The 27,854-nt window shown below is 46.3% G+C and overlaps 1 protein-coding gene across 12 annotated transcripts in view; it reads left to right on the top strand.

Annotated features, from left to right (window-relative positions):
* Nucleotides 1-27,854, top strand: part of LOC109880169 (serine/threonine-protein kinase WNK1) — a 191,590-nt gene that overhangs the window by 122,863 nt on the left and 40,873 nt on the right. For 8 of the 12 annotated variants that reach the window (XR_004207029.1, XM_031815484.1, XM_031815485.1 and 5 more), the window contains exons 7-17: nt 4,342-4,561; nt 4,770-5,049; nt 6,989-7,161; nt 14,236-15,660; nt 17,989-18,075; nt 18,390-18,425; nt 19,887-20,015; nt 25,340-25,699; nt 26,157-26,236; nt 26,421-26,568; nt 27,596-27,712. Coding sequence is in view for 11 of the 12 variants with exons in the window: in XM_031815484.1 (XP_031671344.1) it covers nt 4,342-4,561; nt 4,770-5,049; nt 6,989-7,161; nt 14,236-15,660; nt 17,989-18,075; nt 18,390-18,425; nt 19,887-20,015; nt 25,340-25,699; nt 26,157-26,236; nt 26,421-26,568; nt 27,596-27,712 (3,055 nt within the window). In the remaining variant the exon portion in view is untranslated. The remainder of the gene's footprint in view (nt 1-4,341; nt 4,562-4,769; nt 5,050-6,988; nt 7,162-14,235; nt 15,661-17,988; nt 18,076-18,389; nt 18,426-19,886; nt 20,016-25,339; nt 25,700-26,156; nt 26,237-26,420; nt 26,569-27,595; nt 27,713-27,854) is intronic. The other 4 variants (XM_031815482.1, XM_031815487.1, XM_031815488.1 and 1 more) reach the window with 4 other exon arrangements.

Below are 27,854 nucleotides of genomic sequence, written 5' to 3'. Positions count from 1 at the left end.
CAGTGCTCTACAGAGGGCAGTGCTCTACAGAGGGCAGTGCTCTACAGAGGGCAGTGCTCTACAGAGGGCAGTGCTCTACAGAGGGCAGTGCTCTACAGAGGGCAGTGCTCTACAGAGGGCAGTGCTCTACAGAGGGCAGTGCTCTACAACCCAGTACATCACTGGCGACGAGCTCCCTGCCATCCAGGACCTCTATACCAGGCCGTGTCAGAGGAAGGCCCAGACTGTTTTCTCTGCTACTGCACAGCAAGCGGTACCAGTGCACCAAGTCTGGAACCAACAGGACCCCTTCTACCCCCAAACCATAAGAATACTAAATAGTTCATGCAGACAGTCCAGGTAGCAATTTGGTTGACGCCCCTTTGCACTAACTCTTTTGACTCATAACATTTTTTTTAAACATTTAATTTGAACCTTTATTTAACTAGGCAAGTCAGTTAAGAACAAATTCTTATTTTCAATGACGGCCTAGGAACTGCCTTGTTCAGGGGCAGCACGACAGATTTTTACCTTGTCAGCTCGGGGATTCGATCTTGCAACCTTTCGGTGACTAATCCAACGCTCTAACCGATAGGCTACCCACCGCCCCACATACGCCACATACACTGCTGCTACTGATTATTATCTATCCTGTTTCCTAGTCATTTTATCCCTACCTATATGTCCATATCTACCTCAAATACCTCGTACCCCTGCACATCAACTCAGTACTGGTACCTCGTGTATATAGTCAAGTTATTACCTCGTACCCCTGCACATCAACTCATTGTTACTCATTGTGTATTTATTCCTGGTGTTATTATCTTTCTATTTTTCTCTACATTGTTGGGAAGACCTGACAGTCAGCATTTCACGGTTAGTCTACACCCTGTTGTTTACCATGTGACAAATGTTTTTTTTGTGTGTGTGTGTGTGTGTGTGAGAGAGAGCTCCTGTAGTTGTTTACCATGTTAGCTATCGCTGGCTCACCCTGTGCTGCACATGTATTCTACTCAGTCATGCATTAAACATCACTGTAATATAATAATGAACTTAGCAGACATGCACATTTATCCAAAGACACACACACATTGTAAGGGTTTTCTGACGAAGAGGAGTAGTATGGAGGATCGGAGGACCAAAACGCAGCGTGGGAAGTGTCCATAATGTGTATGGAGGATCGGAGGACCAAAACGCAGCGTGGGAAGTGTCCATAATGTGTATGAAGGATCGGAGGACCAAAACGCAGCGTGGGAAGTGTCCATAATGTGTATGGAGGATCGGAGGACCAAAACGCAGCGTGGGAAGTGTCCATAATGTGTATGGAGGATCGGAGGACCAAAACGCAGCGTGGGAAGTGTCCATAATGTGTATGGAGGATCGGAGGACCAAAACGCAGCGTGGGAAGTGTCCATAATGTGTTTTAATAAAGACAATAGAACACTCGAACCAAACAACAAACGATGACGTGAATATACAAAACCCAAAACAGTACCGTGTGGACCAAACACTCACAACCCAAAAGTGAAGGCTACCTAAGTATGATTCTCAATCAGGGACAGCAATTGACAGCTGCCTCTGATTGAGAACCATACTATGCCGAACTCAAAAACCAACATAGAAAAACAGACTGCCCACCCAACTCACGCCCTGACCATACTAAAACAAAGATATAATAACAGAACTAAGGTCAGAACGTGACACACTTACCAGCTGAGCCTCACATGATAAGTTGTCCTGAGAGGTAACATTGAGCATTCAATCATGCCCTTTGTCTGAGTCATGGATAGTAAATATACATGGTTATTATAGGATATAATTTATGGATAGTAAATATACCTAGTTAATATAGGATATCAATTATGGATTGTAAACATACATGGTTATTATAGATATCAATTATGGATTGTAAATATTCATGGTTATTATAGGATATCATTTATGGATTGTAAATATACATGGTTATTATAGGATATTTATGGATAGTAAATATGCATGGTTATTATGGGATATAACTTATGGATAGTAAATATACATGGTTATTATGGGATATAACTTATGGATAGTAAATATACATGGTTAATATGGGATATAACTTATGGATAGTAAATATACATGGTTATTATGGGATATAACTTATGGATAGTAAATATACAGTCGTGGCCAAAAGTTTTGAATGACACACATATTAATGTTCACAGTCTGCTGCCTCAGTTTGTATGATGGAAATTTGCATATACTCCAGAATGTTATGAAGAGTGATCAGATGAATTGCAATTAATTGAAAAATCCCTCTTTGCCATGCAAATTAACTGAATCCCCCAAAAACATTTCCACTGCATTTCAGCCCTGCCACAAAATGAACAGCTGACATGTCAGTGATTATTTCGTTAATACACGTGAGTGTTGACGAGGACAAGGCTTGAGATCACTCTGCCATGCTGATTGAGTTCGAATAACAGACTGGAAGCTTCAAAAGGAGGGTGGTGCTTGGAATCATTGTTCTTCCTCTGTCAATCATGGTTACCTGCAAGGAAACACGTGTCATCATCGTTGCTTTGCACAAAAAGGGCTTCACAGGCAAGGATATTGCTGCCAGTAAGATTGCACCTAAATCAACCCATTATCGGATCATCAAGAACTTCAAGGAGAGCGGTTCAATTGTTGTGAAGAAGGCTTCAGGGCACCCAAGAAAGTCCAGCAAGCGCCAGGACCATCTCCTAAAGTTGATTCAGCTGCGGGATCGGGTCACTACCAGTACAGAGCTTGCTCAGGAATGGCAGCAGGCAGCTGGGAGTGCATCTGCACGCACAGTGAAGCAAAGATTTTTGGAGGATGGCCTGGTGTCAAGAAGGGCAGCAAAGAAGCCACTTCTCTCCAGGAAAAACATCAGGGACAGACTGATATTCTGCAAAAGGTACAGGGATTGGACTGCTGAGGACTGGGGTACTGTCATTTTCTCTGATGAATCCCCTTTCTGATTGTTTGGGGCATCCGGAAAAAAGCTTGTCTGGAGAAGACAAGGTGAGCGCTACCATCAGTCCTGTGTCATGCCAACAGTAAAGCATCCTGAGACCATTCATGTGTGGGGTTGCTTCTCAGCCAAGGGAGTGGGCTCACTCACAATTTTGCCTAAGAACACAGCCATGAATAAAGAATGGTACCAACACATCCTCAGAGAGCAACTTCTCCCAACCATCCAGGAACAGTTTGGTGACGAACAATGCCTTTTCCAGCATGATGGAGCACCTTGCCATAAGGCAAAAGAGATAACTAAGTGGCTCGGGGAACAAAACATTGACATTTTGGGTCCATGGCCAGGAAACTCCCCAGACCTTAATCCCATTGAGAACTTGTGGTCAATCCTCAAGAGGCGGGTGGACAAACAAAAACCCACAAATTCTGACAAACTCCAAGCATTGATTATGCAAGAATGGGCTGCCATCAGTCAGGATGTGGCTCAGAAGTTAATTGACAGCATGCCAGGGTGGATTGCAGTGGCCTTGAAAAAGAAGGGTCAACACTGCAAATATTGACCCTTTGCATCAATTTCATGTAATTGTCAATAAAAGCCTTTGATACTTATCAAATGCTTGTAATTATACTTCAGTAACATCTGACAAAAAGTAGCTAAAGACACTGAAGCAGCAAATTTTGTGAGAATTTATATTTGTGTCATTCTCAAAACTTTTGGCCACGACTGTACATAGTTAATATGGGATATAATTTATGGATTGTAAATATACGTAGTTATTATAGGATATTAAGCCATAGTACTGGATGTCAGAACACAGATCTATTGCAGTCCTTTAGGCCAGCCCACACAGAGTTGTGTAATGTCCTCTGTAAATAGGCTAATAGGTTAATCATGCACCATGCAGAACTTATTGAATGTAATAAAACCTGTTTTGGCCTTAATGCTAAACTCTACCATCAATCTCCCCCTCTCTTCTCTCTCTAATCTCCCCCTCTCTTCCCTTCTTTCTCTCTTCTCCCCCTCTCTCTTCCCCTCTCTCTATTTTCCCCCTCTTCCCTTCTTTCTCTCTTCTCCCCCTCTCTCTTCCCCTCTCTCTATTTCCCCCCTCTTCCCTTCTCTCTCTAATCTCCCCCTCTTCCCTTCTTTCTCTCTTCTCCCCCTCTCTCTTCCCCTCTCTCTCTTTCCCCCCTCTTCCCTTCTCTCTCTAATCTCCCCCTCTCTTCCCTTCTTTCTCTCTTCTCCCCCTCTCTCTATTGTCCCCCTCTCTCCTCCCTCTCTTCTCCCCCTCTCTCTCTTCTCCCCCTCTCTCTCTTCTCCCCCTCTCTCTTCTCCCCCTCTCTCTCTTCTCCCCCCTCTCTTCCCCCATCCCTCCTCCACTGCCACAGATATGTCATTAAGATCCTGCTGAGCCATGCGTTCTTCCAGGAGGAGACTGGTGTGCGTGTGGAGCTAGCCGAGGAGGACGATGGGGAGATGATCGCTATCAAACTGTGGCTGAGGATAGAAGACGTCAAGAAGCTGAAGGGAAAGTACAAGGACAACGAAGCCATCGAGTTCTCCTTCGACCTCAACAAGGACTTCCCCGAAGATGTGGCACAGGAAATGGTACGGTTTATTGTTGGACGGTGGATCGATTGATACCATGTATTTTTGTTATAAGTAATTGATCTGGTGATTTTAAAAACAGAACTGCAACCTTGATGAAAAAGGTGTCTGGATAGAGGTGTAGAAGCTCGTCACTGAGAGAGATGTTGTGGCGACTGTTAAAACAGATGGACTCTAGTCATGGTTGTTCCTTCTCCTGTCCCAACAGGTCGAGTCTGGCTATGTGTGCGAGGGAGACCACAAGACGATGGCCAAGGCCATCAAAGACCGAGTGTCTCTGATCCAAAAGAAGAGAGAACAGAGGCAGCTGGTCAGAGAGGAGTTGGAGAAGAGGAATCAGAAGCAGCAGTATCCCCTACAGGCAGCAGAGGCCCTCAGATCCCCCCAGCAGAGTCAGTTACACCCCCAGCCCCCTATAGCCCAGACTGAGAAGGAGGACCCAGAGATGGACCAGCAGCAGTACCAACAGGCCAACATCTCCATGACATGTATGTGGACTAGGCACAGCGTCTCACTCAGAGATGGGATTTATTTACAGTGCATTCGGAAAAGTATTCAGACCCCTTCAGATTTTATGTTACAGCCTTAATTCAAAATGTATTAAATATATAAGCAATCCCATCAATCTACCCGCAATACAGGGTAGCCTAGTGAATAGAGCGGCAGGGTAGCCTAGTGAATAGAGTGGCAGGGTAGCCTAGTGAATAGAGCGGCAGGGTAGCCTAGTGAATAGAGCGGCAGGGTAGCCTAGTGAATAGAGCGGCAGGGTAGCCTAGTGAATAGAGTGGCAGGGTAGCCTAGTGAATAGAGCGGCAGGGTAGCCTAGTGGTTAGAGCGGCAGGGTAGCCTAGTGAATAGAGCGGCAGGGTAGCCTAGTGAATAGAGCGGCAGGGTAGCCTAGTGAATAGAGCGGCAGGGTAGCCTAGTGAATAGAGCGGCAGGGTAGCCTAGTGGTTAGAGCGGCAGGGTAGCCTAGTGAATAGAGCGGCAGGGTAGCCTAGTGAATAGAGTGGCAGGGTAGCCTAGTGAATAGAGCGGCAGGGTAGCCTAGTGGTTAGAGCGGCAGGGTAGCCTAGTGAATAGAGCGGCAGGGTAGCCTAGTGGTTAGAGCGTTGTACTAGTAACCGGAAGTTTGCAAGTTCAAACCCCCGAGCTGACAAGGTACAAATCTGTTGTTCTGCCCCTGAACAGGAAGTTAACCCACTGTTCCTAGGCCGTCATTGAAAATAATAATTTGTTCTTAACTGACTTGCCTAGTTAAATAACGGTCAAATAAAAAAATACCCCATAATAACAAAGTGAAAGAGGATTTTATACATTTTTGCTAATTTATTTTAAAAAATGTAAACAAAACCTTTTTTACATAAGTATTCAGACCCGTTGGTATGAGCTCGGGTGCATCCTGTTTCCATTGATCATCCTTGAGAGGTTTCTACAACTTGATTGGAGTCCACCTGTGGTAAATTCAATTGATTGGACATGATTTGGAAAGGCACACACCTGTCTATATAAGGTCCCACAGTTGACAGTGCGTGTCAGTGAAAAAGAAACAGCCATAAGGTCAAAGGAATTGTCCATAGAGCTCCAAGACAGGATTGTGTTGAGGCACAGATCTGGGGAAGTGGCCTCCATCATTGGCCTCCATCATTTTTAAATGGAAGAATTTTGGCACCACCAAGACTAGAGCTGGCCGCCCGTCCAAACTGAGCAATCAGGGGAGAAGGGCCTTGGTCAGGGAGGTGACCAAGAACCCGATGGTCACTCTGACAGGGCTCCAGAGTTCCTCTGTGGAGATGGGAGAACCTTCCAGAAGGACAACCATCTCTGCAGCACTCCACCAATCAGGCCTTTGTGGTTGTGGCCAGACGGAATCCACTCCTCAGCCGTCATTGAAAATAAGGCTCAGCAAAAGGCACTTGACACCTGCTTGAAGTTTGCCAAAAAGGCACCTAAAGGACTCATCATGCTGTGAGAATGTTTTTCAGTGGCAGGGACTGAGAGACTAGTCAGGATCAAGGGAAAGATGAACGGAGCGAAGTACAGAGAGATCCTTGATGAAAACCTGCCCCTGGTAGTGACGCTCCCCCTCCAACCTGACAGAGCTTGAGAGGATCTACAGAGAAGAATGGGAGAAACTCCCCAAATGCAGGTGTGCCAATGTAGCGTCATACCCAAGAAGACCTGAGGCTGTAATCGCTACCAAAGGGTCTGAATACTTTCCGAATGCACTGTAAACCAGGAATACAATGTAGTTGATATTGTGTATATCTCAATGGCTCGCTTGATCTGTATTTCTTGCTCGCTCTCTCTCGCTCTCATTCATATATATATATAACGGTAGTGTGTGCGTTTCCAACTCTCTCTCCCTCCCTCTCCCCTCCTTTCTCATCTGGTCACTGTGTGGGTTCTTGTCTCCTCCACCTACAGCTGACGGAGCGGTGGACAACGGCCAGGGTTCGTCCGTGTTCTCTGAGTCCCATCTGGGCCAGCTGACCATGTCCTATAGCAACATCCCTGCCACCCAGGCCCCCTCCCCCTCCCCTTCCCCCCAGCTGCAGCAACAACAGCAGCAGCTCAATGCCTACCAACAGCAGAACATGGTAAGTGACGAGTCGGAGGGATTATTATATAGTTTTTGTAGTTCTTAGGAAGGTAGAAGTGAAGTGAATTTCAGTGGAGTTTGTAGTTGTAATATGCATGAAGGTGATGTCTGAAGACTGGATTTGGAGCCAGTTCCCTTTTGAGATGAAGAGGTTCTCAATCTTTGAAATGGAGCAACCTTTTTCCTTCCCGGCTGCCCTCTCTCTCTCAGGTTTGTCCTGTAGTCCTTTATAATCCCACATCTGTTTGTGCCGTCTTGCCAACTCCTATGGTCGTGGTTACACTAATCATGACAATTATAAGAGGAGTTGCCAATACAGCAGAGACTGTCTGACATCAGCCTACTGTAGTCCCACGAGTTCTTCAGTTTAACATTTCGGTGCTCTTGGTACCGCAGTGGTTAGAGCGGCAGGGTAGCCTAGTGACCAGCAGCTGTGTTCTAATCCACTTATTCACAAATGAATAAATGACAAACTCAGTGGCAATTTTCAGAGAGAACCAGAGGTCAGGTTTTACAGTTCTTCTTTCAACAGTAACACTGATGGTCTTGCTGTTTGCCAAGAGACTCCCAAACCAATGTCTGGAACAGTATTCTTCAGTGTATTGGAAGGAATAGGGCCTTTATAGAATATCAAATGTTAAACTGGCTGTTAATTCAGTCTTTTAATATGCTCTCATGTTTCCACTCGAGGAACAGGAACAGGAACAGGTATAGCTTTTAGTCATAAAACAATACCAGAGCATTTTTAGATTGAAAGTTGAAACCGAAGACCCAGAAAAACGAACTAATTTAAGGAATCCCAAACACAGTCACACAAGACGATTGAGCAACGCCCAAAACACACAAAGGAATCCCAAACAAATAGTCACACAAGACAACGGTTGATCTACGCCCAAAACACACATGAAGGAAGGACAAACCAATATGTTAATCTACACCCAAAATGTATAGCCTAGTCACAAATGAGCTGCCCTTCCTGTTCCGTAGGTACCGTCTGTCTCCACTAACAGAGCTTAACCCCACGGCCTCCCCTAAAGGTCAAGTCTAAAACCTATTTTCTAGAACCCATGTGCCATGTTCTATCCTAAAGGGTTTAGAAAGATGTCTCACACCATCCTAAAGGGTTTAGACGGATGTCTAATTAACACCATCCTAAAGGGTTTAGACGGATGTCTAATTAACACCATCCCAAAGGGTTTAGACAGATGTCTAATTAACACCATCCCAAAGGGTTTAGACAGATGTACAGTATATGAAGACCATCCCAAAGGGTTTAGACAGATGTACAGTATATGACGACCATCCCAAAGGGTTTAGACAGATGTACAGTATATGACGACCATCCCAAAGGGTTTAGATAGATGTACAGTATATGAAGACCATCCCAAAGGGTTTAGACAGATGTACAGTATATGAAGACCATCCCAAAGGTTAGAAGGCCCCAGTCATGCTCTTGGGTCTTCAGTCACAGTGACTTACAGGTAAGTACCAGAATTAACTAGCCTTTAATCTGACAAAAGTGAGAACAGCTGCAAGTTTCTGAAATCAGTTACTCTGTGTTTTAGTTCCAGGAGCAGTTTGGTCAGTTGTCTTCTACATTTTCTTTTGTTTTAATGAATTGAACTGTTGTTTTGCCCAATGTCAGTTGGTTTGATTAGCATTTCTGAACAGAATGATGCATGTTGGAGAAACCAAAGTCACTCAGAAGTAAACAAACTCCATGCTTTGCGTTTGATTCCTTTTTCCCCTCATACCTTCCACATTGCTGCATCCTCAGTTATACCATGCATCTCGTTCTAGTACAGTACCCTGTCCCCCCTCTCCCCCAACCCATCACCCCCCAATCCCAAACAATAATTTATGGTACATATTATTCATACTACTCATGTTGGTATTTCTCATTATTTGTGTTGTTTGTATAGATATTAGGCAGTTAGCTGTGCAAGCTGTCAGGGCCTCCATCAATCCCATACGGTTTATTTTAGAGGTGCCATGCTGGTGTTTTTAGGCTCTCTGTCTGGCACACTGGCAGTCACCTCAGCCAGCCATCACTCATCAGTGTCAGACACACTGAATCACAAGCCTTGTTACTGGAGCCGACTCGGCCATCTCCATAGTGTCAGTGAATTATAGCTCACCTTCCTAAGGCTATGGAGCTGTCACCGCAAACCATACACCCGATGGCATATGTTAGACTGAGATTTCCAAGCTGTTCAAGCTTATCAAGAATTGTTTGCATTCAACATGAATTAAACATTAATTCCACCTTGTGTGTGTGTGTGTGTGTGTGTGTGTGTGTGTGTGTGTGTGTGTAGTCTTTGATAAGCTTGAATAAAAAGTTATTGGGCATGACAACCACAGCCACTTTAAATTCTGCAATCATTTTACCATTGTTTGGTTTTATTTGACCATCAAGTGCCATTACTTTACAGTGAATCAATCTGCTGAATGATAGTGGTAGAAGTGTTAAAATGATATTGCCATTGGTCCTAAATGACATATTTGACCTTGAAACGATGCCTAGCTGCTGCTATTTGTACATCTGAATAAGCAACAACACAGCTGTATATCAATAAAACCCAACCTGAAAAAGGCTTGTGGACTTCATATCTTCATATTTTGCAGTCTATTCTTACGTGTTGTGTTTTTCATACTGAAAGATGGGATTGATTGGTGCGTCTATGCAGTCTGCTCCACTACTGTTGGGTTTTGTGTCATTTGAGATTATTTTATGTCTTCCTCTTTGTCAATTTATTTATTGTGTGTTATCATCAAATGTTATTGGTTCCCAGTGTGATATAAATCACATCACTTCTTTTTAGTAAATCCCTTTTAACCGCTGTGCTATGTTGTTCTGTTAAACATCTCATTGGATGTAAACAATGTGTTCACGAGTTCTACCAGCTATTATTCCTGGGCTGCAACAGAATTCAGTTCTGGAAGGTTCCATCAACAAAGCTGTGATTTACTTTGAGAATGAGTTCATAGCCCTTCATCTCTTGACTATATAGTATCCTCTGCTATCTTATAACCAGTAGGCGTCACTAGGCTGTAACCAGTAACCAGTAGGCTTCACTAGACTGTAACCAGTAACCAGTAGGCTTCACTAGACTGTAACCAGTAACCAGTAGGCTTCACTAGACTGTAACCAGTAGGCTTCACTAGGCTGTAACCAGTAGGCTTCACTAGACTGTAACCAGTAGGCTTCACTAGGCTGTAACCAGTAGGCTTCACTAGACTGTAACCAGTAGGCTTCACTAGGCTGTAACCAGTAGGCTTCACTAGACTGTAACCAGTAGGCTTCACTAGACTGTAACCAGTAGGCTTCACTAGACTGTAACCAGTAGGCATCACTAGACTGTAACCAGTAGGCATCACTAGACTATAACCAGTAGGCTTCACTAGACTGTAACCAGTAGGCTTCACTAGACTGTAACCAGTAGGCTTCACTAGACTGTAACCAGTAGGCTTCACTAGACTGTAACCAGTAGGCTTCACTAGACTGTAACCAGTAGGCTTCACTAGACTGTAACCAGTAGGCTTCACTAGACTGTAACCAGTAGGCTTCACTAGACTGTAACCAGTAGGCTTCACTAGACTGTAACCAGTAGGCTTCACTAGACTGTAACCAGTAGGCTTCACTAGACTGTAACCAGTAGGCTTCACTAGACTGTAACCAGTAGGCTTCACTAGACTGTAACCAGTAGGCTTCACTAGACTGTAACCAGTAGGCTTCACTAGACTGTAACCAGTAGGCTTCACTAGACTGTAACCAGTAGGCTTCACTAGACTGTAACCAGTAGGCTTCACTAGACTCTAACCAGTAGGCTTCACTAGACTCTAACCAGTAGGCTTCACTAGACTGTAACCAGTAGGCTTCACTAGACTCTAACCAGTAGGCTTCACTAGACTCTAACCAGTAGGCTTCACTAGACTCTAACCAGTAGGCTTCACTAGACTCTAACCAGTAGGCTTCACTAGACTATATAAACAGAAGAATTGACTAGGTACAGATCAAATCTAAATGCAACATTGTAGAGCTACTGTGGGATGAATAAGGAATAGCTTCATCAACCCCCAAATCAACTGTTCCCTGACCACTCTTGGCGGAACATTGATTTATTTTTAGGCCATTGTGTAGAATCAGCAAGGTGAATGTGTCTGTGAATCATTGTACAGACAGAGCAGACTGCACCTCTGGTACACTGGCATTGCCAAGTCCCCTGCCACGCAGCTGGCTACCTAGCTATATTTGCAGCAGAGCAGTACATAGACTGTGGCAGTGATTTTCCTGTATTTTCCTTTCAGCCACACTATGATTTAGAACACTATCTGCGTCTGAAATGGCACCCTATTCCCTATATAGTGCACTAAGTCTGACCAGGAGCCTAGATCTATATAGGGAATAGGGTGCCGTTTTGGACACGGACACTGGGATTGGTCTGAGGGTAATCTTCTTAAATGCCCTAGATAGTAGTGCAAGACCACTACATTGAATGGTTCTTATTCAGGTAGTGTTTTCATTTTGAACAAAGCCGCAAGAAATAGATTAGATTCTAGCTTGTTAATAAACACTTTAGATGACCTAGAAATGGCTCTAGTACTCACATTTCTTATTTGAGATTATAGATTACTTTTCCTTTTAATCAGTATTACTTACCTCTTATCTAACCTCTTTCTGTTCACAATATGCTCTTGCCGGATTTTTTTAAACCTCTTTCTAACCTTCATACTACCGTCTTCTAATGCCACGTGTCTTTATTCCATAGTGTTTATCGTGTCCCGTGTTTTCAGATCTTTAGATCTGTTTGTCACCTCTGTTCACCTGTGTTTAGCTCACCTGTGTTTAGCTCACCTGTGTTTAGCTCACCTGTGTTTAGCTCACCTGTGTTTAGCTCACCTGTGTTTAGCTCACCTGTGTTTAGCTCACCTGTGTTTAGTTCACCTGTGTTTAGCTCACCCGTGTTTAGCTCACCCGTGTTTAGCTCACCCGTGTTTAGCTCACCCGTGTTTAGCTCACCCGTGTTTAGCTCACCCGTGTTTAGCTCACCCGTGTTTAGCTCACCCGTGTTTATTTCACCTGTGTTCCATCCATTCTGTGGTTAATTGTCCTTCCCTCCTTCCTTCCGCCTGCAGCCTCTCTCACCACCTCCCCGCCACCGCGGCCGTAGCATGTCCGTTTGCGTCCCCTACTTTTCCTCCACACCTCCTGCTCTGTCCTGCCTTCCCAACCGGCCCTCCACCCCTCCTCCGGTCCTCTCCGCCCCCCACTCCCCCTGCCGGGGGTCGGAAGACGGTGACACGTTTGCGGGCCGGCTCTCCAAGGCCCTGGAGAGTGTCCTGCCCCTGCATTCCACCCCGCCTCGCCCACGGCAACAACGCCGAGCCAGCCTCCCGGCGGTGTTTGTCAGCCCTGTATGTTAGAGCATCTCTGGCCACAGAGTGGTGTGAACCAGGGTGTGTAGTCTGGTGGAGCTGGGACCGGAGCTCAGTAGGGCTGTCTATGGGTATCTGAAACAAGGAGAGACGAGGGACAAAACAGTAGAGACATATAGAGAGACATAACAAATAGAGAACAGACGATCAGATTATTGTGTGTTCATCTTTAATCCACTTTCAGATACCTGTGAGTGAACCCTGCTGTTCTTCGCTTCGGGCCTCTCGCCAGGCGCCCTGTGCTCACATTAAATACAGACTGCCTGGCACTTCCCTTACTCTCCTAGTGAGACTGGTCAGACTGCTGCTACAGTACACTTCTCTACCCTTCTAGTGAGACTGGTCAGATTGCTAGCTAAACTACACTTCCCTCCGAGTGAGACTGGTCAGACTGCTAGCTAAACTACACTTCCCTCCGAGTGAGACTGGTCAGACTGCTAGCTAAACTACACTTCCCTCCTAGCGAGACTGGTCAGACTGCTAGCTAAACTACACTTCCCTCCGAGTGAGACTGGTCAGATTGCTAGCTACACTTCCCTTCCCTCCTAGTGAGACTGGTCAGACTGCTAGCTACACTACACTTCCCTTCTAGTGAGACTGGTCAGACTGCTAGCTACACTACACTTCCCTTCCCTCCTAATGAGACTGGTCAGACTGCTAGCTAAACTACACTTCCCTTCTAGTGAGACTGGTCAGACTGCTAGCTACAGTACACTTCCCTTCCCTCCTAGTGAGACTGGTCAGACTGCTAGCTAAACTACACTTCCCTTCCCTCCTAGTGAGACTGGTCAGACTGCTGCTACACTACACTTCCCTTCCCTCCTAGTGAGACTGGTCAGACTGCTGCTACACTACACTTCCCTCCCCTCCTAGTGAGACTAGTCAGACTGCTAGCTACAGTACACTTCCATCCCCTCCTAGTGAGACTAGTCAGACTGCTAGCTACAGTACACTTCCCTCCCCTCCTAGTGAGACTAGTCAGACTGCTGCTACATTACACTTCCCCAATATGAACAACAACTCAAACAACACTTCAGTTTGTCATCTCAGCCCATTTTACTGGAGTCACAAGACACAATATGAGATGTAGACTCAACTATTGAGTAGAGTACATTCAGTCAGATCTATGTACAGTAGTTGGTGTGGTCACCTGTTTTATCCAGGAATCCACTAAAGTCTTCATTAGGCAGCAGGTACAATTTCAATTAGCATGAACATCATTCACTGTCAGCTTAAAAGGTTTAAACCCCCCAAAATACACATCATGTAATAGTTTTGTATATAAGGTGCAGTTTATAGTTAACCATTTAATGTCACAGTAGCAGCAGTCTGTTGATCTTAAAGGAAGCCGTCGTTGCCACATCTGCATTTAATTCCATACCTAGAAGCTATTACTGTCTGTCTGTACCTTCATCTTTTGGTTCTTCATGGGTTTCTTTGCTAGGTTCTTGACTTTCTTTATCCGTTGCAGGGATTAATGCATTAGCAGAAATATATAGCACTGCTATCTCTCTTGTTCTCTTTTGATATACCTCTTCACCCTCTTCTCTCTTTCTATCTGTCTGAATACTACAGTATTTAACGGTGCTTCTCTCCCCCATGAAGATGATGCATCTATAATCTTATGTCACTTCAGCCGCAGTCTGTGACTCAGCAGTACAGCAGTGGAGGAGGAGTCTGGGCCTCAGCAGGCCTTCCGGACCCCACGCCACCTCTCTTTCTCCCCTCCATTCTGGAGCGCCCCATCTCCTTCTCACCGCCGCCTGCCTGCCCTCCCTCCAAGGCCTACAACGCCCAACGCCGCAAGAGCACGTCCATCTTGGAGGCCCATACGCGCCACTTCCAGCCTGCCTACCCCCGCTACGCCAGCAGCCTGCACCCCTACCACCCGGGGATGGAGGGGCTGGGCGTGGGTGGAGGAGGAGGAGTGGATGGGCACCTGGGAGTGGATCCCTCGTCCCTCTTCATGGTGCCCGGCTACGGTGCTCCGAGGCTGGGATCAGTTGGAGAGCCCATGCACCAGCACCTCCAAGGTCAGTCCCTCCAGGACCCTCTGTACGGGTACAAGGACGTGAGGGCGGAGCAGCAGGAGGAGGTGGTGGAGGCTGTGCGGAGGCTGAGCCTGAACCAGGCAGCGTTGCTGGATCACTTCGAGGCCATGGCCTATGGGGGCTACCCCATGACGGCTCACCAGATCAACCAGATCAGCTTCCACCAGCAGATGCAGGCTGCGGCAGCCGCCAGCCTGGCCGTGTACGACCCTCCACAGCCGGCCTACGCCCAGACCTACCACCCCCACATGCAGAGTCACATGCGCCTGACCCACAGCCCCATCCCTCAGCTGCCACCCATGAGCACCTTGGGCCCGCAGGCCTCGGGTACTACCGATGGGTACCAGCTGCAGCACTCTGCCTCCTTCCCCCAGTCCGCTCCCCCAGTCATGGAGCCCCCGCAAGGCAGCGTGTTCGAGTTCCACGTCCAAAACATGGCTACTGCAGCGGCCGCCGCTGGGGCCGACTCTGGCGTGCTGGCCTCTAGACTGTACCGGGCTCGCCGTGGCTCCATGGACCTCAACCTGGAGGAACAGGGGGGACCAGGAGGACAGTCAGGGGGGTCTGGGACCTACAGCCGCCTGCAGCCAGTCACTGAGGAACTGTACAGCTACATCAGCCCTGAGATGCCTCTTCCTCCCGGGAGCCTGCTACTGCACCAGGGCCAGAAGGACTGCAGCCCGGAACCTTCCAGTGACTCCATGGCCTCCTCTGACTGTGGAGAGTTCCACTCTCCTCCGCCCCAGTTCGGGGCCTCCTCGGCCGCCCAGTCCATCCCACACACCTTCTACGGGGCAGAGGCCGGGGGGAGGGACGCCACTGCAGAGGGCCAGGGAGTGGGCCACCCCCCCAGCCAGCAGACCTTTCTGTTTGTGCCTCCCTCCGAGTCCCCAGGGCGTCAGTCCTCTCACGTCAACATACTACACACCACCTGGGCCCGACAGACGAACGTCCAACCCGACCTCTCGTATCACGAGTTTCCTCTGGCCATGCAGGGAAACCCTGGGCTGGTACTTAGACCATCACTTTCTTATTCGATAGCAACCCTCAGCCGTCTACCCTCCACACCAACCCTGTCTTTATCACTTACCTGATTCATTTTGTTTCGTGGTTGTGGTTTTAACCCTTTCCAGCCATGACTGCCTACACTCAAAGGTCCTTTTTAGGAGGTGCTAGTCTTCAGGAAACAATTAGAAACCTGCTGTTTAAATCCCCTAGTTCTGTTGACGGTATGTTCTCTTATCACCTACGGAATTATTTGTATCGGTCTCTTAGAGTAAGTAAGCTTTTGTATGTATGTTCATATATGGAATTATATGGAACAAATGTGTGTTTGTATTGGTATACAGTGAGGTAGAACTGCATATTGTACATACGAATCCAAAGTCGAATTGGGCCTTATTTAATATTCAAAAACACCAAATTGTCAAGACACTACTGTATGGGAATTGGATCATTGTTGTGAGTAATAATCACAGACTTGTTGCCACATGGCTTTGAGGATTTGTATGATCCAACACACAAACATACAACAAACGGAGGGTTTAGACCGGTTTAACTGTTCACCTGAAGCTTACATTAATTACATCATAAAAATGTTTATTTAATTTTTCAACTGTATTTTCAAATTTGTATTTTATTTTAACAGTTTGTACAGTAGCTCTGTCTAGTTGGCTGGAAATGGTTAAAACGGTATTTTTATCATTTATTATCTGTTGCCAAGGACACCAATCCCAGTAACAGTTCTATTGGAGGTGTTGCAGCACGTCATGTGCCATATAATAAGCTAGCGACCAATAGGAAGACTTTACACTCAGCTGGTATCCAAGATAAATACTTTACACTCAGGGGTCAGAATTCATCCATTAACCCTTAGAATGCTGACATTATCAGTCATCCCGCAGCCTCATCTTTTGTTCTGAGCAGCGCTCTTCTTTCTCGCTTCTTTTTATGGTTTTATATTGCAATTTTATTTGTTTTATTTTCATCTCTTCTTCCTACGAAATGCTTTCCGCTCCTAAAGCCTCTCGTTTTCAGTGGTAATGTCCTGAGAACAGGGGATGGCAAGGTAGGTGGTCAGCCTGGTGCAACTATACTTGTGTGAGCTCACTCTCTTGTGAGTGGTTGAGCTGAGCTTGGGAACAAGTATACTTGTCTGCAGCCTTCTAAGGGTACTTCTTAGGGTTGGTTCAGAAGCTAAATGTAACCATTACATGGAATGTAAAGGGTTTCAATCAACCAGCAACAACAACAACAAAAAACAGGTTTTATTTGAGTTTTTTCTAAATATATTTAAAGGACACAACCTGCTTCTTCTATGTGCTCTGTTGAGCAATAACATTCACAATGTAATGAATCATCTAGGAGCCCTACCACGTGCATGAAGCCTACTCACTCCCCCCAACTGACCCAGCAGTGGATTGTGTTACCTGTTATCGTTACCTGTGGATGTACATGCATACACAAGGAGTCTTGGAGATTCTCTGGAGAGTCAGAGAGGGGATACTTTGTGTATGTACAGTACAGTGAGCCAAAGCTCAGGCTAGAATACAGTAGTACTGTACAGTACAGTGAGCCAAAGCTCAGGCTAGAATACAGTAGTACTGTACAGTACAGTGAGCCAAAGCTCAGGCTAGAATACAGTAGTACTGTACAGTACAGTGAGCCAAAGCTCAGGCTAGAATACAGTAGTACTGTACAGTACAGTGAGCCAAAGCTCAGGCTAGAATACAGTAGTACTGTACAGTACAGTGAGCCAAAGCTCAGGCTAGAATACAGTAGTACTGTACAGTACAGTGAGCCAAAGCTCAGGCTAGAATACAGTAGTACTGTACAGTACAGTGAGCCAAAGCTCAGGCTAGAATACAGTAGTACTGTACAGTGAGCCAAAGCTCAGGCTAGAATACAGTAGTACTGTACAGTGAGCCAAAGCTCAGGCTAGAATACAGTAGTACAATACAGTGAGCCAAAGCTCAGGCTAGAATACAGTAGTACAGTACAGTGAGCCAAAGCTCAGGCTAGAATACAGTAGTACTGTACAGTACAGTGAGCCAAAGCTCAGGCTAGAATACAGTAGTACTGTACAGTACAGTGAGCCAAAGCTCAGGCTAGAATACAGTAGTACTGTACAGTACAGTGAGCCAAAGCTCAGGCTAGAATACAGTAGTACTGTACAGTACAGTGAGCCAAAGCTCAGGCTAGAATGTAGTACTGTGCAGTATGTCCAAAAGTCACAAATAGATCCTAATTCACGTTTTGTTTTCTCTCTTGTGTCCATATTTCTATCTCCCTCCATATTGTCTCTCCATCTCTTCATCTATCTCTCTATCCTATTGAAGCAGGTGCAGCAGATCCCAACCTCCCAGTCCAACACTGGACACCCTCCTGCCCCCAACTCCCAGCCAGTCCCCATCGCCCACCAACAGGTAAGGCCCGCCTTTCTCCACAGGCCTCTATGAGGACGTCCTAATTCCTTACCAAAGGGGAACATTGAGACATTGCCAGTGTGGATAATGGCCAACTTGTACACATCCTCCACACCAATCCTCAACCTCTCCTGTTGTGTTCAGAGTACAGGTGCATCGTCATGGCAGCCAGACGGTGTTTTTGTTTAGATTGGTCTGTCTGTTTCTAATCTTGAGTACAGTATTCTCTCCTGTGTGGTGTGAAAGCTGTGGCGTGGCCCCCTCTGGTGCCTCTCTCTCGCTCTCTCACACACTGTGTTGTCTGTCTCTTTTAGCATGGAGGTTACTACGTCACAGCGCTCCCTCCGCAGGTAGACAAAACAACGTTGATATGAGCACCTCTCACACTGTCTGCTTTATCTCTTGAGTCTCCCGGCTTTTCCCTTTTCTCCAATCCAACATTTCATTTCCTGCTGTCTCACGAACAGACAGAACTGTAAGTGAAATGGCTGTGATGTATATTTGCCTACAGTGTAGCAGAGGTGAAAGTAGATGTAATGTCTTCCTGGTACAAGAGGCCTCCTGTGTGTGTGGGCACGCACTTGTTTTTTTATGGGACTAATCATAGATGGACATATAGCATCTCTATGGGCCTAATCATAGAAGGACATATAGCATCTCTATGGGCCTAATCATAGAAGGACATATAGCATCTCTATGGGCCTAATCATAGAAGGACATATAGCATCTCTATGGGCCTAATCATAGAAGGACATATAGCATCTCTATGGGCCTAATCATAGAAGGACATATAGCATCTCTATGGGCCTAATCATAGAAGGACATATAGCATCTCTATGGGCCTAATCACAGAAGGACATATAGCATCTCTATGGGCCTAATCATAGGTCATATAGCATCTCTATGGGCCTAATCATAGAAGGACATATAGCATCTCTATGGCCTAATCATAGAAGGACATATAGCATCTCTATGGGCCTAATCATAGAAGGACATATAGCATCTCTATGGGCCTAATCATAGAAGGACATATAGCATCTCTATGGGCCTAATCATAGAAGGACATATAGCATCTCTATGGGCCTAATCACAGAAGGACATATAGCATCTCTATGGGCCTAATCATAGGTCATATAGCATCTCTATGGGCCTAATCATAGAAGGACATATAGCATCTCTATGGCCTAATCATAGATGGACATATAGCATCTCTATGGGCCTAATCATAGAAGGACATATAGCATCTCTATGGGCCTAATCATGGAAGGACATATAGCATCTCTATGGGCCTAATCATAGAAGGACATATAGCATCTCTATGGGCCTAATCATAGAAGGACATATAGCATCTCTATGGGCCTAATCATAGAAGGACATATAGCATCTCTATGGGCCTAATCATAGAAGGACATATAGCATCTCTATGGGCCTAATCATAGAAGGACATATAGCATCTCTATGGGCCTAATCATAGAAGGACATATAGCATCTCTATGGGCCTAATCATGGAAGGACATATAGCATCTCTATGGCCTAATCATGGAAGGACATATAGCATCTCTATGGGCCTAATCAAAGAAGGACATATAGCATCTCTATGGCCTAATCATGGAAGGACATATAGCATCTCTATGGGCCTAATCATAGAAGGACATATAGCATCTCTATGGCCTAATCATGGAAGGACATATAGCATCTCTATGGCCTAATCATGGAAGGACATATAGCATCTCTATGGGCCTAATCATAGAAGGACATATAGCATCTCTATGGGCTTAATTATGAGTTGACTCTCTCCCTCTCTCCTCCAGACCCCCTTGCAGGCCTCTCTCCCCCCCACCTCCCAGCCCATGGTCTCTCAGCCGCAGCAGCAGGCAGGCAGCACCGTGGTACAGAGCCCCTCTCAGACCCAGCTACCCCCTGGACCACAGCCCACACAGGTAAGGGACCAACACATACATACACACAGAGTGCACATGCAAACACTGGCACTTAACCACACTCTGTGCACACATTTCATATCACACACACACACACACACACACACACACACACACACACACATACCTTAATCAAGTTAGAGTGAGGGTCCCCAAAAAACAGGTAACAGACTCATGCATTCACATTCCGTGTCAGATACTGTATGCATTCATACAGACACATTTTACACAAGCCCACATATAAACTTTTTCAGGACCCTGTCTTTCAAAGATAATTTGTAAAATCCAAATAACTTCACAGATCTTCATTGTAAAGGGTTTAAAGGGCACTGTTTCCCATGCTTTTTCAATGAACCTACAGACGGTAGGCAGTTAATGAACCTACAGACGGTAAAAGCCTACAGACGGTAGGCAGTTAATGAACCTACAGACGGTAAAAACCTACAGATGGTAGGCAGTTAATGAACCTACAGACGATAAAAGCCTACAGACGATAAAAGCCTACAGACGGTAAAAGCCTACAGACGGTAGGCAATAAAGGTCACAGTTATGAAAACTTAGAACACTAAAGAGGCCTTTCTACTGACTCTGAAAAACACCGAAAGAAAGATGCCCAGGGTCCCTACTCATCTGCATGAATGTGCCTTAGGCATGCTGCAAGGAGGCATGAGGACTGCAGATGTGGCCATGTCTGTACTTTGAGACGCCTAAGACAGCGCTACAGGGAGACAGGACGGACAGCTGATCGTCCTCGCAGTGGCAGACCACGTGTAACAACACCTGCACAGGATCGGTACATCCGAACATCACACCTGGGGACAGGTACAGGATGGACTGAGGGCTTGTAGGCCTGTTGTAAGGCAACAACGTCGCCTACGGGCACAAACCCACCGTTGCTGGACCAGACAGGACTGGCAAAAAGTGGTCTTCACTGACGAGACGCGGTTTTGTCTCACCAGGGGTGATGGTCGGATTTGTGTTTATCGACGAATGAATGAGCGTTACACCGAGGCCTGTACTCTGGAGCGGGATCGGTTTGGAGGTGGAGGGTCCGTCATGGTCTGGGGCGGTGTGTCACAGCAGCATCGGACTGAGCTTGTTATCATTGCAGGCAATCTCAACGCTGTGCGTTACAGGGAAGACATCCTCCTCCCTCATGTGGTACCCTTCCTGCAGGCTCATCCTGATATGACCCTCCAGCATGACAATGCCACCAGCCATACGGCTGTTTGATTTCCTGCAAGACAGGAATATCAATGTTCTGCCATGGCCAGCGAAGAGCCCGGATCTCAATCCCATTGAGCACGTCTGGGACCTGTTGGATCGGAGGGTGAGGGCTAGGGCCATTCCCCCCAGAAATGTCCGGGAGCTTGTAGGTGCTTTGGTGGAAGAGTGGGGTAACATCTCACAGCAAGAACTGGCAAATCTGGTGCAGTCCACGAGGAGGAGATGCACTGCAGTACTTAGTACAGCTGGTGGCCACACCAGATACTGACTGTTACTTTTAATCTTGACCCCCCTTTGTTCAGGGACACATTTATTCAATTTCTGTTAGTCACATGTCTGTGAAACTTGTTCAGTTTATGTCTCAGTTGTTGAATCTTATATTCATACAAATATGTACACATGTTAAGTTTGAAAATAAACGCAGTTGACAGTGAGAGGACATTTCTTTTTTTGCTGAGTTTAGCACAGCCCCCTGAGCCAGTGTGTTTACCTAAACCCATGGATGGGCCCACTGAAGGCCAGTGTGTTTACCTAATCCCATGGATGGGCCCCCTGAGCCAGTGTGTTTACCTAATCCCATGGATGGGCCCACTGAAGGGCAGTGTGGTTACCTAATCCCATGGATGGGCCCACTGAAGGCCAGTGTGTTTACCTAATCCCATGGATGGGTCCACTGAAGGCCAGTGTGTTTACCTAATCCCATGGATGGGCCCACTGAGCCAGTGTGTTTACCTAATCTCATGGATGGACCCACTGAAGGCCAGTGTGTTTACCTAATCCCATGGATGGGTCCACTGAAGGCCAGTGTGTTTACCTAATCCCATGGATGGGCCCACTGAGCCAGTGTGTTTACCTAATCCATTGGATGGGTCCACTGAAGGCCAGTGTGTTTACCTAATCCCATGGATGGGCCCACTGAGCCAGTGTGTTTACCTAATCCCATGGATGGGCCCACTGAAGGCCAGTGTGTTTACCTAATCCCATGGATGGGTCCACTGAAGGCCAGTGTGTTTACCTAATCCCATGGATGGGCCCACTGAAGGCCAGTGTGTTTACCTAATCCCATGGATGGGCCCGCTGAGCCAGTGTGTTTACCTAATCCATTGGATGGGCCCACTGAAGGCCAGTGTGTTTACCTAATCCCATGGATGGGTCCGCTGAAGGCCAGTGTGTTTACCTAATCCCATGGATGGGTCCACTGAAGGCCAGTGTGGTTACCTAATCCCATGGATGGGCCCACTGAAGGCCAGTGTGTTTACCTAATCCCATGGATGGGTCCACTGAAGGCCAGTGTGTTTACCTAATCCCATGGATGGGCCCACTGAAGGCCAGTGTGTTTACCTAATCCCATGGATGGGTCCACTGAAGGCCAGTGTGGTTACCTAATCCCATGGATGGGCCCACTGAAGGCCAGTGTGTTTACCTAATCCATTGGATGGGCCCACTGAAGGCCAGTCTGTTTACCTAAACCCATGGATGGGTCCACTGAAGGCCAGTGTGTTTACCTAAACCCATGGATGGGCCCACTGAAGGCCAGTGTGTTTACCTAAACCCATGGATGGGCCCACTGAAGGCCTGCCAGAGTTGGTCTGAACCAAGTCAGTAACACAAAACCAAACCTCCATTAATTATTCAGTAATCGATAGAAAACCTTCAGGGCCATTGGTTACGCAATTAAGAGTTTACTTTTCTCAGTCATAGGCATATGAATAGAGGTTTTAGTTATAGTGAAGTTTTACTGCATTGTGGGTACAAACATGAACTTCCATCGCCTTCAAACAACTTTGCCAAAATAAACCAAACACTCACAAAAGCCAATGTCAAAATAAACCAAACCCTTATGAAACCGATTCAGTAAGTACTACTGAGTCATTGACTAACTCATGTCCATTGTGGTAAGTATTACACAACCATTTCTTTGAAATAATACTGATATTGTCTTTCCATGGAGTTTAATCTGTTCTGTTTCTTGTTAAGGCGTTGTAACATTCACATTTCTTACTTCAGTTTCCCATCCTTTCTTTCTGCTTTTATTACATTGACTTTCTCACTCTTTCATCCACTCACTACACTTCTATGACATGCTGCTTGGTCTGCCTGCCCTGGTCTGGTCTGTCTGTATGCCCTGGTCTGTCTGTATGCCCTGGTCTGTCTGTATGCCCTGGTCTGGTCTGTCTGTATGCCCTGGTCTGGTCTGTCTGTATGCCCTGGTCTGGTCTGGTCTGTCTGTATGCCCTGGTCTGGTCTGGTCTGTCTGTATGCCCTGGTCTGGTCTGTCTGTATGCCCTGGTCTGGTCTGTATGCCCTGGTCTGGTCTGTCTGTATGCATGGTTGGTGGTCTTCAGCTGTGTGCTAGTGAGCTGGGCGCTTCTGTTATGTCCCCTTCGCCCAGTTTAGAACACCTCTACTATCTCTACCAGGCACACCAGCTAGCTTTGGTCCAGGTACCACTCACTGTGCTGTTATTATAGCTAGCTCTGGTCCAGGAACCACTCACTGTGCTGTTATTATAGCTAGCTCTGGTTCAGGTACCACTCGCTGTGCTGTTATTATAGCTAGCTCTGGTCCAGGTACCACTCGCTGTGCTGTTATTATAGCTAGCTTTGGTCCAGGTACCACTCACTGTGCTGTTATTATAGTGCTGGTCCAGGTATCACTCACTGTGCTGTTATTATAGTGCTGGTCCAGGTACCACTCACTGTGCTGTTATTATAGTGCTGGTCCAGGTACCACTCACTGTGCTGTTATTATAGTGCTGGTCCAGGTACCACTCACTGTGCTGTTATTATAGTGCTGGTCCAGGTACCACTCACTGTGCTGTTATTATAGTGCTGGTCCAGGTACCACTCACTGTGCTGTTATTATAGTGCTGGTCCAGGTACCACTCACTGTGCTGTTATTATAGTGCTGGTCCAGGTACCACTCGCTGTGCTGTTATTATAGCTAGCTCTGGTCCAGGTATCCCTCACTGTGCTGTTATTATAGCTAGCTCTGGTCCAGGTACCACTCACTGTGCTGTTATTATAGTGCTGGTCCAGGTACCACTCACTGTGCTGTTATTATAGTGCTGGTCCAGGTACCACTCACTGTGCTGTTATTATAGTGCTGGTCCAGGTACCACTCACTGTGCTGTTATTATAGTGCTGGTCCAGGTACCACTCGCTGTGCTGTTATTATAGCTAGCTCTGGTCCAGGTATCCCTCACTGTGCTGTTATTATAGCTAGCTCTGGTCCAGGTACCACTCACTGTGCTGTTATTATAGTGCTGGTCCAGGTACCACTCACTGTGCTGTTATTATAGTGCTGGTCCAGGTACCACTCACTGTGCTGTTATTATAGTGCTGGTCCAGGTACCACTCACTGTGCTGTTATTATAGTGCTGGTCCAGGTACCACTCACTGTGCTGTTATTATAGTGCTGGTCCCCACTAGGGTGGTAGAATGTGTTAATGTGTGCGACTGTACGTGTGTCCATTTCCATTAGTATCAGCTGTCCTCACTCAGTATCGCTTGTGTTGTTGTTGTTTGAGCCCCAGTAGAAAAGTATCTGTCTTTCAGTGTCTTCTGTGTTTGTCGATAAATGTGAATTGAGGTCTAATGGACGATCATGGCTGTTCCATTAGAGTCCATGTTAGTGACCAACAGCATGATGTCACCACAGGCATGTTGTACCACTGAGTGGAGAGGGCCTCATGAGGAGTCCTGTCCACACCTTAGCACTGCTTTGTTCTCACAGTGCAGTTGAACCAGTTGAACCTTCGGTTTGACATCCGGTTTCATGCCATTGTGAAACACATCGTGTTTGGTCGCATGTTGTTGTGGTGCGTGGCTTTGTGTGTTGACTTTGTTTGTTTAGTGGTTGTATGCACAGTGTTACATTCTGTCACACCCACCATACACACTCTTATCCCCTTGAGTTGTGTTCCTTCAGTCACCCTTTAGTCAACCACCAACATAATATCCATCCCATAGAAGTGGACTTACTATTTCTATCATCCATAATCCGCCCACTCCAACTTAGTTCCCATGACCCTTCGTTACCCTAGCCAGTCCTAACCTGACCTGACCCGCCCCTTGCTCTCCTCCTCCCGCCCCCAGCCTTGCAGTATGGCTCCACCTCCCTCCTCAGTGGGACTTGTCTCTGTGGCACAGATGGCCTTCAATCAGCCCTCGGTCCCGGTTACTGCAGCTGCAGCCCAAGGGGCGGCGTCACCCCCTGGGGGAGCCCTGGTGTCCCCACAGAGCCCTATAGCAGCTGCAGCCTTACCTCTGCCTCCTGGGGCTCATCCTCTACCTGGTTCTGTATCTGCACCCACTCTGGTGACTCATCTACCGCCGGTGCCACCAGCCTCCCCTATGCCTCCCCAAATGATGCCTACTCAGCCGCTGGTCGTTGTGGTGCCCGTTATCAGCGTAGCCAGCACCTCCCCAGAGCCGCCAGGAGATGCCCAGCCCCAGGTACCTGTGGTCAGCCAAACCCCCTTCGTCATGTCCCCCCCGCCTGGTCGTATGGATGATGGAGAGTAGTTCTTTGACGCTGGTTTGCGTGTTTCCAGGACTGTATGTTTGTTATTTAAATGAGTCCTGAGTTGGTTGTGTGATGTTGTGGATGTGTCTAGTCATATATATTTTATGGTCACAAGTAGCTGAATGTGGATGAAACATTCTGAACATAGATGCTGTCGAACATTTGGTTACGGTGGGATTAGTACACTAAGACCTACAAGAGCCGACTCTTATTCCTTTATACTGCTACTCTCACATGCTTTTAAGTCTCGTATTCTGCCTCTCTTTTAACCTCAATACCTTCTGAAGCCTTTCATCTCCAAAAGACCACACTACTTTGCACTCTCTTTACTGTAAAACAAGTTTCCCACAGTTCTCTGACCCTCTGTTCTCCTGTGCTGTGTTCCAGCCCTCCCAGACGGCTCCTCAGCCTTTGTCATTGGACCAGTCACAGTTACAACCTCCACAAGTGTCCTCGTCCATGGAGAGGTAAGATGCATGTTTAACTGATGGTAAAGATACACATTGAGATTTTATAAGAGATGGGAAAGATATCTAAAATTGTATAATTAGTCATGATTGTTTAATTTAGTTTTGATTAGCTTAGAGGCTTGGTGCCTCGCTCTCATTCTTCAGATCATGAATTTTAACGGTGTTTGTGTGTCTGACTCAGCGGTCACTCTGACGTGGCGTCCGGCCTGAGCGATGGAAATGATGGAGGCAGACAGGAGGGGCGCTCCATCAAGCGACACCAGCGGCGCTCCGTACGGAGTCGCTCTCGTACCGACAAGATTGGCAAAGCAAAGTTGAATGTACTAAATGTAAGAGTCAGCCCAGGGGAAATGACTGATATATACTAAATGTAAGAGTCAGCCCAGGGGAAATGACTGATATATACTAAATGTAAGAGTCCGCCCAGGGGAAATGACTGATATATACTAAATGTAAGAGTCCGCCCAGGGGAAATGACTGATCTATACTAAATGTAAGAGTCAGCCCAGGGGAAATGACTGATATATACTAAATGTAAGAGTCCGCCCAGGGGAAATGACTGATATATACTAAATGTAAGAGTCAGCCCAGGGGAAATGACTGATATATACTAAATGTAAGAGTCCGCCCAGGGGAAATGACTGATATATACTAAATGTAAGAGTCCGCCCAGGGGAAATGACTGATATATACTAAATGTAAGAGTCCGCCCAGGGGAAATGACTGATATATACTAAATGTAAGAGTCCGCCCAGGGGAAATGACTGATATATACTAAATGTAAGAGTCCGCCCAGGGGAAATGACTGATATATACTAAATGTAAGAGTCCGCCCAGGGGAAATGACTGATATATATATACTAAATGTAAGAGTCAGCCCAGGGGAAATGACTGATATATACTACATTAAACATGATTTTTCATTAGTGTGTTTAGCACCTGTAATAAGCCTGTTGTTTTTGTTTATATATTATAGGCCTACTAATGATCAACTTTGATTTACATAACCTTTTAATTGTCCAGGCTGTTGCATTGTGCTCGGTGCTCTTGTCTCCCACCAGCTGAGATTGTTTTTCATTCAGTTCAATAAGCTTTAGTTTCCTGAAAAGTGTTCTCTAATTGGAGCATACAGCATCTGATTAATGTCTGTCTCTGGTGTGTATCTCCCTGTACTGATGCCTGCCTATTTGAGTTCCCTGGCACAGCATTGTTTAGGCCCTACTGATTAGACAGACCGACACCGAGCCGTTCAAACAGGCCGTGTGATTTCTGTCGATAAATCTGAAGAGCTGCTCTCTTTCATCTTTTCATTTCATCCACATCTTATTCTGGCTTCTGTTCCTTTGTTTATTCCAGATATCCAACATGGGCGACAGGGTAGCTGAGTGCCAGTTGGAAACGCACAACAGAAAGATGGTGACTTTTAAGTTTGATCTGGACGGAGATAACCCAGAGGAAATAGCACAGATTATGGTAACTCCAGAAAAGATTACGAGCACACTCTCTCCCTCCTCTTTTCTCTCTCGCTGTCTCTCTCCTCCTCCTGTGTCTCTCTCGCTGTCTCTCTCCTCCTCCTGTGTCTCTCTCGCTGTCTCTCTCTCTCTCGCTGTCTCTC

Source organism: Oncorhynchus kisutch, unplaced genomic scaffold (genome assembly GCF_002021735.2).
Source record: "Oncorhynchus kisutch isolate 150728-3 unplaced genomic scaffold, Okis_V2 Okis09a-Okis19a_hom, whole genome shotgun sequence".
Classification (NCBI taxonomy): Eukaryota; Metazoa; Chordata; class Actinopteri; order Salmoniformes; family Salmonidae; genus Oncorhynchus; species Oncorhynchus kisutch.
Note: the sequence above shows the minus strand (reverse complement) of the source record. Positions and strands in the feature narration are given on the sequence as shown.